This window comes from Sinohyriopsis cumingii, chromosome 15, assembly GCF_028554795.1.
Source record: "Sinohyriopsis cumingii isolate HCF-2022 chromosome 15, ASM2855479v2, whole genome shotgun sequence".
Taxonomy (NCBI): domain Eukaryota; kingdom Metazoa; phylum Mollusca; class Bivalvia; order Unionida; family Unionidae; genus Sinohyriopsis; species Sinohyriopsis cumingii.
In genome coordinates this window covers 140252716-140267891 of record NC_142975.1, presented here as the reverse complement: position 1 = coordinate 140267891, position 15176 = coordinate 140252716, and the positions used below count along the sequence as shown (strand labels likewise).

General features: G+C 35.7%; 1 protein-coding gene across 1 annotated transcript in view; it reads right to left on the bottom strand.

Moving 5' to 3' along the window:
• LOC149782914 (centrosomal protein of 76 kDa-like) overlaps positions 1-8008 on the bottom strand; it is a 41005-nt gene extending 32997 nt beyond the window's left edge. The window contains exons 1-2 of the mRNA XM_089934470.1: positions 7791-8008; positions 152-380 (exon numbers count right to left, since the gene is read on the bottom strand). Coding sequence (XP_089790596.1) covers positions 152-380; positions 7791-7853 — 292 coding nt within the window. The 5' untranslated portion in view covers positions 7854-8008. The remainder of the gene's footprint in view (positions 1-151; positions 381-7790) is intronic.
• Positions 8009-15176: the final 7168 nt, after the last annotated feature.

The following is a 15176-nucleotide window of genomic DNA, read 5'->3' as shown; positions in this document are numbered from 1 at the left end:
TTCGTTCTGATAGTTGATCTTTACATTTACACTATTCCCGCAATAGTTACTTGTCCAGAACTGCATGTGGAGAATATGAATTGCATATCTTTTACTTCCAATGCCCTGGACGATCACAGTTCCAGAATTCACACCAGTAATGATTGCCCACCTTTTCTGCCTTGGGTCTGCATCAACCTGCTGTCCTTGTCAGTGAAGTGTGTAGCAGGCTTAGGTGGAGTGTGACCATCAAACTGGATCTGCTGGAGAATGTTTTCCACAATACCTTCCTGTCTGAGTCGTTTCATCAGCTCCTCCTCCCCCATTTTGTCAGCCTGGCCACCAAACTCCTCCCGCAAAGTGTCAGCCAGAATACTCCGAATTCTGCTCTGAACATCCATCTATAAATAAAATAACATGGGGTTTAATACCGTTAAAGATAGGTCATTTCTGGTAATATTATGAACTACTCTTTACTGTTTCTGAGTTAAAGAAAAAATACTATAAATTTCATATCTTTCTAAACAGTGGTGGTGGAAATTCTGACTCAAATCAGGGGTTTGCAATCTTACATAGTTACTAAATGTCATGCAAGTAATTGACTTTTCATAATTAATTAAAAGTTAATGTGTAGTCAACATAGTTATTTATTTTTTATAGCCCTTGTTTTTTTAAAAGGATTTAACATGTAAAAGTATATCAATATCTAATTAACTGAAAGAAGAGATGCTTGACTTACACTTAGTAACAAAAAATGTCACATGCGTTTATAGCACACTAATCTTAGACTATGGGTCATGCCTAAAAAAACTTCACCTTTTTCTGTTAAGAAAGTGAAAATGACTTCGCCCTGTGATTTTTGAGATGTACATTGAGTGACCATAGGTTTTAAGATGCTTCCTCACCTTAACCAGTTCTTTCCATAGCACAAGGCGAAATGTAGGCATCAAGCCATCAAATAGCTGGTGTTGATTTCAACTGCACCGACAAACAAACCCTTGCACATTCACAGGCATGTGTTTTGATAGCTGATTGATCATGAACCCCTTCCTGAGTAAGTTATAGCAGAGATGTGTTATATATGTCTCCAGACCAACAACTAAATCTCTGCTTTTTTTCCTAATATTATTGACAACACAATAAAGGGCATCAAAGGCACATCAACACCTTCAGTGTTGGATTTAATTTGGATTTCTTTTAAAGTTTATTCAGAACTATATTATTAGGACTTGTGTCTGAAATTCTAGGATTATTTTGGGATTTAATTTACAAAAGAGCAAGTTCTTGTTATTTTCATTTTCACTTTGTATTGTAGAGAAATAATTATTTGTTGAATTTTACAAAGCTTGTTGCTTTTCACTCTTTTCTGTTACTTATTTTACAAGCACTGACTAATAACAGAGTCTCAGCCTGGTCTTGGTGAACTCATAAACCGCTAAAACTGAAAGGACATTATTGTTCGAGAGGAAATGGGACATCCTGACCCAGCATCTCTCTAGCAAGAGGGAGAATGGGGGGCAGGGATTTCTTCATCACACAGGAAGTGATCAGACAACCTCTACCAACAGGCTTTTGGGGAGGATTGTAACAGTTTTTGTCTCTCCCTTAGACATACCTAAATCCTAGATATTTAGGATGGGTGTTATCACAGGATGAGTAACTGTTATCATAGGATGAAGTGTTATCACAGGGTGAGTAAGTGTTATCAAACTAATGGTAACTGTTATCAGAGGATGGGTAAGTGTTCTTACAAAATGAGTAAGTGTTATCACATAATGATTAAGTATTATCAAAGGAGGAGTAAGTGTTATTAGAGTAAACTGCAGTTCTTGTACTGCATTGGAAGTAACTCTGAAATATATGGATATATGAAGTTAACTTATTGACAGGATAAATAAGAATTACCTTAAAGTTAATTTTGCAGTTCATATAATAAGATATGGATTCCTTATCTTCAAATATAAATGTGAATGTTGTACAATTAATGTGAATTTCTAGTGCGCTTTAAAAGCATTGAAACATTCTACTGTCTTTAAAGAAAATGTAATCTAGACCCTCCCTCAATGTGCCTATGATCACAGATGCTGCAAAAACTAATACTAAAAATATATTTTTGGTTTTGCCAGTTTCATATAAAGATGGACATTTCTGAAAAAAAGGCTTCATATTTGCCAAGAATTAAAACAAAAATAGTTTGACCTAGACTCCTCCTAAAAATGAGTGATTACAATTACTACAATTATTACTACTAAACAAATATATTTTGGGCTTTTGCCACTTTCATTTAAAGACATACGCCCTGAATAAATCTTAATTTTTCAAAATTATTTTCACCTAGACCCCTTCTTAATTTGCCTATGATTACAATTTCTTGCACAAACAAAATTATTAATCAATCATGATAAGTTACATGTTTAGGCTCGAATAAACAGTAACACAAGAAAGAGTGAAAACAACAAGCCTTGAAAATATATAATAATTTATTTCCCTGAAAAAATTCTGTAAAAATGAAGAAAAAAAATAAACTTAAGGTTTTAAGAATCAAATCGAAAAATAATCCAAGAATAAAATTTTAGTAGTCCTAATATCAATATGTTCTAATGATTTTAAGTTTGAGTCATGATGAAGAATCCAAGATGGAAGACGATGACATATGTAGTAACCTGTAGTGCTGAAGTCTACAGTTCCTTGTAGAAACAAGAATTAGCACTCTGTTTTGGAAATTTGAATAATTTTTTTAAAAACTGTCCTTGTTCAACAATTTCACATGAAAACACGTATTTTCCAGGAAAAAGAATTAATCCTTTTGAATCCAAGTTATTTGAAATAACTCCAATCCAAGTGGCCGAGTGGTCTAAAGCGCTCTCTGTTACAGATCACTGCCATCTCACCTCTGTCTGCGACGGTTCAAGTCTCAGCTTCAGCCAATGCGGGTATGTGAGAAAGCTTGCCAGTAGCTTCTCGTGGGTTGGTGGTTCTTTCCTGGGGATTTCCCCTGGTTCTTCCTCCACCATTAATACTGGCCACCATGTATCGCCTATCATGTGCTGAAAAATGGCGTTAAACCCCACAACAACAACAACAACTCCAATCCAAGTACACCACTCCCTCGATAACTCGTGCACATCGGGGTCCAGAAACATCGACCGCACTATAAGTGAGGTGCGAGTTATCGAGGGACCTATAAAATAAGCCCAAAACCAATAACGTGATTGACGACATAACGGAGAAATAAGGGGGGGGGGAGTAGGCAGATGATACTGTTGGATACTCACTTTATAATCGTTCTGAGATTAAATGTCAATAAATATCTCTTCATAATGGTGAACTTTATTATTTCCTCATAGGACAACATTAATTTCAGGATAAATTACAGTATATTGAGGCGATCATCGAAAACATTATTCCACGTGGTTTCCGTTCACTTAACATGTGTACCACTTCACACATTGTGTACTACGTCACTAATTTTTATGTTGAATTGGATACATTCTAGTTTTATTGTTTGATCCAAATTAGACGTTTTTTTTATATACAAAAGATCGACTCTTTTTGAGAAACAGTGTCGATCGAATGATAGATAGATAAATATTTTTGAATGTGATAGAAGTAAAATGGAAAACAAAAAAAACAAGGGTTAATCAGTACAGACATATTTAATTGGTCTACAAATTTAAAACAATGTAAATTAGAACAAGTTAATACTTGCCGTTTGTGCCACGCTTGACAAATATCAATTCACTGTTTTTTGTGTGTGTGTTACTCCTTGGTTTCTCTGCCGCCGAGCAAAATCCCTCAGATTTCTCAACTGCATGAGCTTTACGTAGTCAACATTTTGGCTCTCCAGCCACCTTATGGCAATATCAAAATATTTGATTGCTTCCTGTGCAGAGGGGTGGGAGGTGCAACATCTGCATCTGCATCACTTTCAACACTTGTGTTACTCCAGTTAGAATCGTCTTCTGCTGCAAATTTGTTCGCTATAGAAATAATTATAGTTTCATCTGAGATGTATTCGGCTGTGGGGCAATCATTGTTAGCACAAATCCACTCCTCCATATCATCAAGAGAAACACCCATCTCAGGACCATGAGTCTGTACTAATTTCTCCCAAACAGCCTCGGCATTAATGACATCAGTTTCACTGAAACATTCTAAGTCACTATTATCGTCGTTGTCTCTGTTACTGTTTTGCTTTACGTCAAAGGCAGCTCCAAGACCCTTAATCCAGCACCCGAGGTCTCTTGTAATCGATTTTTTTTTTAATGCAACAAACACTTCCCCAAGTTGTTGATCAAAACAAAGCCGGCATGTACATGTAATTAGGTTCTCACAGAAGTACTCACGGGTTTCGATGTGACGGTCAATTGACTCTTTTCATGTTTTCAATGAACATAATATGCTGTGATTATAATGTTTACACTGAAACGGAATTAAAGGATTAGAACGTGACTTTCACACAGAAAGACGTTTAATTGGTGTTTATTTCATTCTCTGTTGCCACCTGTTAGCATTTACCAGAAGTTTTCATTGATCGTTATTTCACCATACTGTTTATTTACAGTATACTGACAACTATTTATCATAAAAACTTACATAATACATGATATCTTTAAACAGAGGTCTCGCTAGGATTTTAAAACTGGGTCTTTCTGCCTCTAAACTCAATCACTAAATATCAGTACATTTTCTAACTCGGCTGCCAGTCAAAGCCTTTGAACTAGCCGCCTAGCTGTTGCATCATGTTCTTTTTTTCTTTTTAATGTACTCTTATAAAATGGCAACAGTACATCAAAGAGTCTTTCAGTCACTGAATTCTGTCATTGTAAATATCAGCACAGTTAACTGATCAACACATTTTCCCACAAAGCAGGTGGCTGAAACAGGACCGGCAAATCTTTGAATTTTCCCGCGCACCTATTACATGTGTATGGAGGACTCCCGCCTCAGTGACTTTCTGCGTCCCAGATCAAAAATTGGCATCCAAATATGCGTAATTAAGCGTTTTCGAGATCTCTGAAATTAATTCTTCTTTAGAACTTGCAAATTTCAAAATATGGATTATATTTTTACAGGCATTAATCACCATTTTCGATGATAAAACGAGCAATGTATCAAGGTTTAATTTATCAATTCTTGTCGTACTTTTTTCATGTTCAGCATATTTTTAAAGATATTTTAAATACATTTTCTCTGGAAAAAATCAGGAGCCAAGACGGACACCGCGTTATAAGCGGGATCGCGAGTTATCCGGGCGCGAGTTATCGAGGGAGCGATGTAATTTGAAATAACTCCAAACAGCACAACATAGAACTTTAAGTGTAAAAAAAAAAAGCCCAGCTTCTACTTCTACTTTACTGAGAACATCTCTCCAAAACAAAGGTTATATCATATTCTAAAACGTAAAAAGGGGGTCACATGATCATGTTCTAGAAGCTCATAGAAATTAGGTACTTGTTAAAGATCACATACACCTAGTGTGGCCCTGACAAAAATCAATCATTTTACTCTAAGAACTACAAAATAAAAAATCTTTACATCTTAAACACATAATCCCATCATGACCTCGACAACAACCAATCATTTAAAAAAAAAAATAGAACTTATTTATGTGGTTTCTACTAATTTTGAATGAAGGTCAGGATCTAGATCAACACCTGGTGTTTACAAAACGAACCATCATGGTCAAACTATTTTCCGAAAAAATTATCATCTCCAGTGAATAAATTTACATTACAATAGCATGTAATGAAAAATAAAAAAAATTAAAAGTGACAAACAAACAATTAAATTGAAATAAATATAAAGATTAGATCAGATATAATTAAATAAAATATACATAACATATATAAAATGATGATAAACTGGGCAAAGCATACTACTATTAAATATTTCTTTTTTATGTACAGGCTGCTACCAATGTATATTCAGCTTTAGTGTATGCAGCCATAATGCAAGAAGCTGTTATCCCAAATGACCTGACCTTAAAAACTACAACAATCAAGACAAGTATAATCAACCTAATGACTAAATAAGCTGCCTCCTGGAAGCAAATACATTTTGATTTTATCATTTGTAATAAGAAGGTCTGAGATACAGAAACAATAATAAACAGTGACAGAAAGATGGAAGCAAATACATCTGCCAATTTAATCCCAACTGAATACAGTTTACAAAGCAACTATTCCAGAATGTTCTGAAGGAAACCCTTTGAAATTTGGGAAATGGCTATTTCCAAATCGACAATTACAAAAATTCCAAAATTTATCACAGTTGTCAGAAGTGATGACTGCAGTGGATGGGAATGCAGGAATGAAACAACAGCAAAACTGATCATATTATAAGTGGCAGCTTTCAACTAGTGACAAAAAAGGAAAGAATTATACCGAACAGTGTCTTATGTACCAGTTAAACCACAACAAGATCCACCTGATTTTGTCATATTACACATGTATTATGCAACATCAAAGAGCAATGAATGTACAAAAAGTGCATGACCTGGTTTTCATCTGACACAAAAGTAGATATTAAGAATATGTCAGTACTGGAATATAGCGGACAATACTGAGCTAATCCTGAATAATTCCAAAAACGTTGGACAGTATTATAAAGCAATGAATGAAATGACTTAAGTTTGTGCATTTTTTATATCCTGGATGCTTTCTGTTTTTAAAATTTGTAAGGGGCGAGGCAAACAAATGGAAGGTGAGTGAACTTTAATAGGAACTGCTCCTTTGGTTTGCACTATAGTCTGACAATACAAACCCATTTGTTTGTACCCCCCTACCGATTTAAATAATGGAAACCTTTAATGTGATAAAAAGTGCAAATAACTTAGTCAATTTATTCATTGATTTATAGTTTCTAACCTGACTCTGAGTAGAGTGGCCCTAACACCGTCATCTTATGCGCGTTTCATACTTAACGAAGTTTTCAGTGTAATAGACGGACATGTTCGGATCCATTTCCAGTTTCTGGACAAGTCCATTTTCAGCAATGGGGTGTATCACGACTACAAATGTACTTACATAAGTCGTCTGCTTCCGATATTTACAATGTCAATTCAAGCAAAGAAAAATAATGACAAGCAGTTTAATTTCTATGTTCATATATGCAAAGGGATATAATTTCAAACTCTCAACATTATGTAATTTATGCAATTATTCAGCAGTTGCCAAACAGGATGAATGTCATTATTTTGTCTGATGGAAATAAACTAGCCTATAGTGTACGCAATATGGCGCCGTGTTAGTATGGAAAGTCCGTTAAGCATGAAATGGTGCAGGGGATGCCAGCATTAGTGCCATTCTGATTACAGTCAGGTTAGAAATTATAAATCAATGATTCAATTGACTTAGTTCTGTGCACTTTTTATCACATTAAACGCTCTCGTTTTTGAAATCGGTAGGGGAGTACAAACAAACGGGGATGTAGAGTCAGACTATAGTTTGGCTATATAAATGTTAAATTTATTTCAAAATGTAGTATTATAACTGGGTAAAATGACGCGTTGGCTCGAAACAGCGTAACGCTGATTTATGGTTATATCTTTATTATCAAAAGTAGTTCTAAACAAATGAACAGCAGCAGACATTGGTTATATCTGCAATAAGAAGATGCAAGTTATTGGGGAAAATATAAAGTAAGAAGTGTTATGCCTTCTAAATATATGTTATTAGTCACAACACAGAGATACACATTCATGTTCTAGTCCTACAATGTAAGACACAGCACACGTTATTTTTGTCTGAGTGCTAAAACATAAATATCAGCGTCGAGGTCTTACATGTAGGACTAATTCATGTTCTTACTTGTGACAGTTGAGTATGGATAATCTGCTTCAACTCTGCTATTTTCTCAGGTGGAAGCGCCATTTTACTTCAATAGATTTTCTCTGGACAATAAATGATTGCGATTGGTGATGATCTGAGTAAGATTTCCCTGCTTCTGTGTGTTTTTATTGAAATTCTGATGAAATGATTTTGACAGTTAAATCCAACATTCGCGGGTGCATGTCTGCTCCCGATAAGTGCTGTCCCCTGACTATAATCTATTAAAAGACCCAAACTATGCGGAACACTATTTTAACCGGAATTAACACTGGAATAAAAAGTAATTACCGGAATAATTGTGTAATATCAAAATAAAACGAAGATTTTTTTTAAAAATCTCTTTCAAGCAGATATTGGCTTTGTTTCATTAATGCAACTTAAGGGTACAGACATTTTAAATTTAACTTTAGATTAAATAGACTCTCGGTTTATCGTAATCAAAAGTTAACTATTTCAGGAATTTACGAATTATGTGAGGATATTAGTCATCAGATAACAATCTGTTGGTGATAACTGGCAAAATATTAAATCAGGAAATGCACATCTAATGAATTTGGATAACTTGTGACGATATAAATACTATCATACATTGTCGAAGAAGTGTTTATGTCCTTCATTGCATTCATTAAAACACACACACACACACACACACACACACACACACACACACAGAGTATTTATTTTCCAAGATAAGCCGAATATGTTTATGTATGTCATTTCACATGGTTCAATCGATGCTTGCTTGGAGTGGAACGTTGCTATTATTTTTTAAAGTCTCGCCTCAAACTTTAAATTAATTATTTTAGCTGTGATTTGGTAAAGTTTGCAAAACGTTAGATCAATAGCATTATCTTGCATAATATCTACTAAAGGACACTTACATGTTTAGAGGATACAAAATATTTTTTTTAATTTGAAAAAGTTTAGTTAATTAGTACTAATTATATTAAAAACATATCATTTATGTCATAAATATGAAATCTGTATATTTATCTAAGTCTTTGGCAAAAAAACTGATATATTTATCTATACCTTATTTTATGTATAATGCTATCACAAATGCGTATAGAGTTTTAATATACTTCAAATATTTGGCTTACCTAAGTAAAATATGTTTCCCATTTGTCGGGTTAGCTTGTGGGTATATTTTGAATATCGTATGCTCACTAGCATTTTTCTTTTGGTTATAGATATTCTCCATGATCTCAATGTCCAAAATTCCCAATCTTCGGAAGAGGTCATCTACGAGTCAGTTGGTTGTGGGTACGTCACTGTGAGGCAATAATTCAGAAGGTCATTAGCGTGTTTCATGATTATTCGTTAATGTAATTAATTGCACGCTGAGAAAAGAAACAAATAATTTTAGTTGCTCTCACGAGAACAATCGTATTCTAATTAAGCTGCACGCAGACATATAAATAATATTAAATTGATGATTTTACGACTTAGACATGAACGGAAACGCTGGACATCAGGATTATAGTGACTAACTAGTTAGTGTTACACTTGGCACTTACCTTGTTTACTTATTTAGAAATTATTAAATTTTACGTACTTAGTACTTGTTTAAGCTGGCTAGTTAGGCATTACTATCCACCAGTTTTATGCAGAAATGTCTTTTGACGCTTTGAACAAGAAAGTTGTGGGTAGGAATGTAAAAGAAAGTCAAAGGAAAGTATAAGAATTACGTGGACGCAGACACCTTATAAGGCGTCCGCCAAACGATTTCATCCAAACCAATTTGTTTGTTTAATGAAAAATATCGACAACACAGATGTACTAGACTTGATCTCTGATACAATTCCAAATGTGATCGACACTGAATGACTACCTGACACTAAAATAACCTCCAAAGACGACTATATCGAATATCGAGTTGCAGCCGAATGCTCTCTAAACAGCAGAGTAACCTCCCCATCCTTAGACGAAGACGGCGAACATGACTTGAACATGGGTTGTACGCCAAAAAATTACATCAGACTCTCCCGATGAATCAAATTCTCGGTCCAATTCAGCTGCAACTCCAACTATCTGATACTCAAATTGACATTTTGTAAAAGCGAGCTTCGCTTTTCATATTCTTGGATCTCGCAAAATCCTTTAGGCAAGTCGTCAGTGTTTCTACATCTTAAACAAAATGATCTCAATGCCATAGAAAGGTCAAACAAAATTATAATAATGTACAAGCTTCATGATTGCGGAGTGTGGGAAGATTCCATGTGTACCTCGCCTAAAACGCGCTTTCTTATTTTGCCTGATGGAAAGTAAAGCACAAAAATATTGCATTGTACGGAACTTTCGTTAACAAAGTTCATGTTCCTTTACTTGTTCAACCATATGAGGACAAACGTGTCATCATCCAACGTTACAATGCCACACTAATGGTGACCCAAGTATTATGTATATTTGATTCAATTTATATTTGATTTAATTTCATTGTTTGTAAGTTTTAAAATCTTTTTTAAAAATTTCATTGCATGTCAAAGTAATGTAATTTTGTTTACAGCAATTTTATATTTTCCAGAAATTAGTTTGACCTGACTGTTAGTCGTAAACACCGAACTTTGTATCATTTGCTGACCTAGTTCCTGGTCTTGATTGAGAATCAAATAAGCAACTTCTTTTTTATTTCATGTCTAATGTGTGAATGATAATAGTGAAATCGAGGCTGTACTGGAATAAGTGACCTTAGACGTGTAGATACCTTCTAAACCAGGGGTCTCATACTCAAACCACCCGTAGGGTCACATGAGGGGGTGTTTGATGGCCCAAGGGCCGTACTACCTTTATTATCTCTCATGACACCTTGTGACGCCAATCATTTTTGCGGGCCACAAGATACGGCTTCGCGGGCCGCGTGTTTGAGACACCTGTTCTAAACCATTCTGAAATGTGATCACGTGACCTTCATGCGGGTATCTGTTTTGCGCATTATTTGTCTGTATAACCTTTATCGATAGAGAAATAATCTCAGTCGGGCTTCTAAACATTGGGACGTAAGGTGTTCGTTTTGTTTGTGACCAGTTTGGAGTTATATTTCAATTTTTATTAAAATTATTTGGATTTTAAAAGATTAATTCTTTATCCTGGAAATATATGAGTGCTTATACAGAATTCGTGGACAAAGACATTTATTTAAATTTTATTCGGAAATTCAAACACCAGAATAGTGTTTGTGAATCGACAAATAGACTATAGACACATCCGTAATAAAAAGGCTACAGTATATGTCATCGCCTTCCATTTTGGATTTTTTTTTGTCGGTACTCAATCTTGAATTCATTAAAACATTTCATTACTAGGACTTCTAAAATTTAATTCGTGGATTATTCTTGGATTATTTTTGGATTTGATTCTTGAAACCGTAAGTTCTAATTTTTTCATTTTATACATTGTTTTTCCAGGGAAATAAATTAATAGTTAAATTTTTCAAAGCTTCTTGTTTTCACTTTTTCTTTTGTTACTGCTCATCAGAGCATAAACACGTAACGTAAGACAAGGTACTAGAAATATAAGACGTGGTTTTTATCAGATTCATCTGTTGTTTTTGTTGAATATATTAGGGAATTTTCTGTACTTTCACCAAAATCAATTCATAATCACTTTAACTTACCAGGTTATTTGTGTCCACATTGGATAACTAAAGTTTTAAATGCATAAAGAAATGCATAAACAATGGATCTATGAAAAGTGGTGGTTCCCCTGTGTCTGTTTTGATTACTATTACTTGCTTGCAACATCTAACAGTTACATGCATTAAACAGAATTTAAACGTCTTGTCAATTCAAAGAAACATCTGTCCAGTACAGCATAACCTTTTTAATGCCCAGTAGTTTTTCATCATTATGTGCACAGTTATACAAGGTGGCTTACCAGAAGTTCTAAAAAACAGACTGAATAAATGAACGTTCTTGACCTACTAATACGAACACCGGGACAAACAAGAAGTGCACGCCGAGTGTAAAGTTCAATTATCGCACCAGTCGAATGGTGAAATTTGGCGTACTGAAAGAAACCTTGCAGTCCGGACAGGATGGAAACTTTAAAGTGACCACCTACGAGCCGAACAAGATTGTACGTTTACCCACACACCGAATCGTCAGTCAGCCTTTGGAGAAAGTGTATCAAATCTTGTACCAGAAGCATGTGCGGATTCCCAACCACTTCACTTTACAGCACGGACACGTCGATATTGGTCAGCATATAAAAAGGGACAACGTCCAAGATCGATTGTTCTTTGTAACTAACAAGACCAAGCGAGAAAGATGAATACTTTTAAACAGACATCATTCAAGTTCGTGGATTCTCAAGTGGAGTGCGATGCTGTGCATTGCGATGCTATGCCTTGCGATGAGAACGGTGCCGTACGCTGTGACCTCAGCGATACAGTAAAGTATCATGGGAACTTTGCTATCACTACTGCTACTACCACTACACCTACCATGGGAAGTGATGCTGTGCGTGTCAAAACTGACTGATACGAAAGCGATGCCACTCGTTACAGAACACCTTATCACTTAACTGATTTTCATTGTCAATGTCATCCTCCACGTAAAACCATTGAGCGTGTCATCCAAAACTGAGCAAAATCATGCGGATTTCAGCGTACCGTCATTGACTGTTCATTGTTGTAAACACATAAGGCTGACCTGGTTCCCCCACCTTAATTCAAAAATAGTAACAGTCACGTCAACAAGCATTTTAAATTTATTTTTACTATGGGAATAATAAGAGTGAGATCGAGGATGTATTGAATACGTGAACCTAGGCTTGTAAATAAATTTTGTGAAGTAAAGAACTTTTTCTCGGAGTAAAATGATTGGTTTTCGTCAGGGCCATGCTGAGAGTACGTGATGTAAACATGATCACGTAACCCTTATCCGGGCATCTGTTTTGCGCAAAATTCAAGTTTAAACCATTGCTTAGAGAGAGTTCTCACAATTGGGCTCCTAAACACTGGGACATAAAGGTATTTCTTTGGTTGTGTCATTTTTGGAATTACATTTAAATGTTTAATCGAATTATTTGGATTCTAAATGATTAATTCGTTTCTCTGGAACTATTTTGAGTGCTCATACAGATTTCTTTAACAAAGACATTTCTTAAAAATGTTATTCGAATTTCCAACAGGGAGTGTTAATTCTTGTGTTTCTACAAGGAACTGTAGACCACAACACAATACAGGATACAGCATACGTCACCGCCTTCCATTTTGCATTCTTCGTCGGGGCTCTAACTTGAATTCATTAGAACATTTCAATATTAGGACTTCTAAATTTTTTATCGTGGATTATTCTTGGATTATTTTTGGATTTTAATCTTAAAACCGTAAGTTCTTTTTTTTTCCTTCTCATTTTTACAGTATTTTCCCAGGGAAAAAAATAATTTGTTAATTTTTTTCAAAGTTTCTTGTTTTCACTTTTTTTTGTGTTACTATTTATTCGCGACTAAACACGTAACACCATTTGAAAAGTAATATTCAAAGTTTACCAAACGAACTGCAAGAAAAGATCTACAAGGATTTTTGGCAGGGACTTGCCAGAGCAAAATCTCAGTTGGTGACTGTTGAACATTTGTCTCCAGAAATTCACAAAAGGAAGGTGAAAAAACTCAACAAACTCGTCAGATTTCTCTGGATCAAGTCTCCGTTCATCCGATTATTCCGCCTTGGACCATTTGCATTAGAAGAATTTACTGACATTATTGACCGTTAACCTGAATGGCATGGCCAGAAATTACTGTGTTCATTACTTTCGATCTAAGCCAAGATTGTAAATAAAATAACACTGACCGACATGATCAACGATACTTTGCAAGAGAACATTTGTGGTTTGCCTGTAGAGTTGAGAGAACGCATTTACCGCGAGCTGGTCGAAATACAAGTTCTACGCAAGGAACAATTGCGTCCATTACGTCAACGATGTTTAAACCACTGGTACCTGAATGTTATAAGAGGACTGATTCAGATGCAAGTGTTCCAGTGGTAAGACATAGTTAAACTGGACGTGGGCGAGAAAGATTGTTTTTTTTACTACAAGGTAAACATACTACAGCAAATTCCAGAGAAAGAGAAAGAGTTAGAGGGTTACCAAAACCTTTTACAACAGGTAAACATAGTCCAAGAGGAAACGTCTGAACGGTGTGTTGTGATGTGGAAGTTAGTGACTAAACCATTCAGGTTCGCCACTGGAGTACGATATATCTGTGCTAAAAGTACACTTATTGCCTCCGACAAAAAGAGGTATAAAACCGACCGACCATGCCACGATCACTGGTGATTCAGCAGATTCCGTGGAAGAAAATAAATGAGAGTATTCAAACGGTGGAGGATTACCAACACTTATTACGAGAACTGTGTCCCATGAATTGGGATCAACGTGTGGTGTGTGTCTTAGTGACTTGCTTTATGGGATTTCGTTTACCAGTCGATTCCTTGCGGACTCTTCACGAAAAGTACTTGCTATCGAATAAAACGCGAGAGGTGTCCCTTTAAATGTCCACGAGATAATCAATCTGCAAAAAGTCTTGCGTTTTCATCTAGATACTTCTCGACCTCACGGGAGAAGATATTCGTCAACGTATAGGTTCTGAAGAGATGTACGACAATATGTGTGTAGCTTGTGACTTACACCCTCACTGGACAGCTGTACGTGATTTGAAAAGTTGGGGTTTCGAGGCTTGGACCAAAGAAGTGGACAATTATGCCCAAGAGTTGTAATCCTCATATCTAACGTCCAGCAAAAAAAATTTTTTTTAATTCTGTGTTAGTGACAGTGACAGAAGAACTTGACACTGACGACAACAACTCCCTTCAGGACAGGACTATCATGGATATTCCCAAAAGGCCATTCCGGGAGGACACCTATGTGACTGTATCCAATGTAGTGACTATAAGAACATTACACACTGTCCCTAGGACACCTTTGTTGCCAATAACATTTTGTACAGTCACTTGTTTATATTCCACTTTGATCGTTTTGATGTGTATTTTATCGTTGTACATAACCATTTGGCTCCTATGTAGTTTTGGCTTTCGTGTTCTTCAGTTTAAACAAATCGATAAAGTGTCCCGAAAAAAGCATAAAAACTCTTGTTTGTCTGTCTTCGTGGCAAACGTGAAATTCCCTGCACTATGGCTATCTCTGCTGTCTCTGCTCCCTCTTCCTCGACTTTCAAAATCATCGACGAACACTTAGATTGTGCCAGTTAGGAGGCCTTCTATCTTCGCCATCCCTTTAGTATGTTAATTGCCGGACCTAGCGGTTCAGGAAAATACGAATTTGTCAAACGTTTGATCGAACTTAAGCAACATTTGATCGATCGTCCACTTCAACGAATCGTGTGGTGTTACAAATAGTGACAATC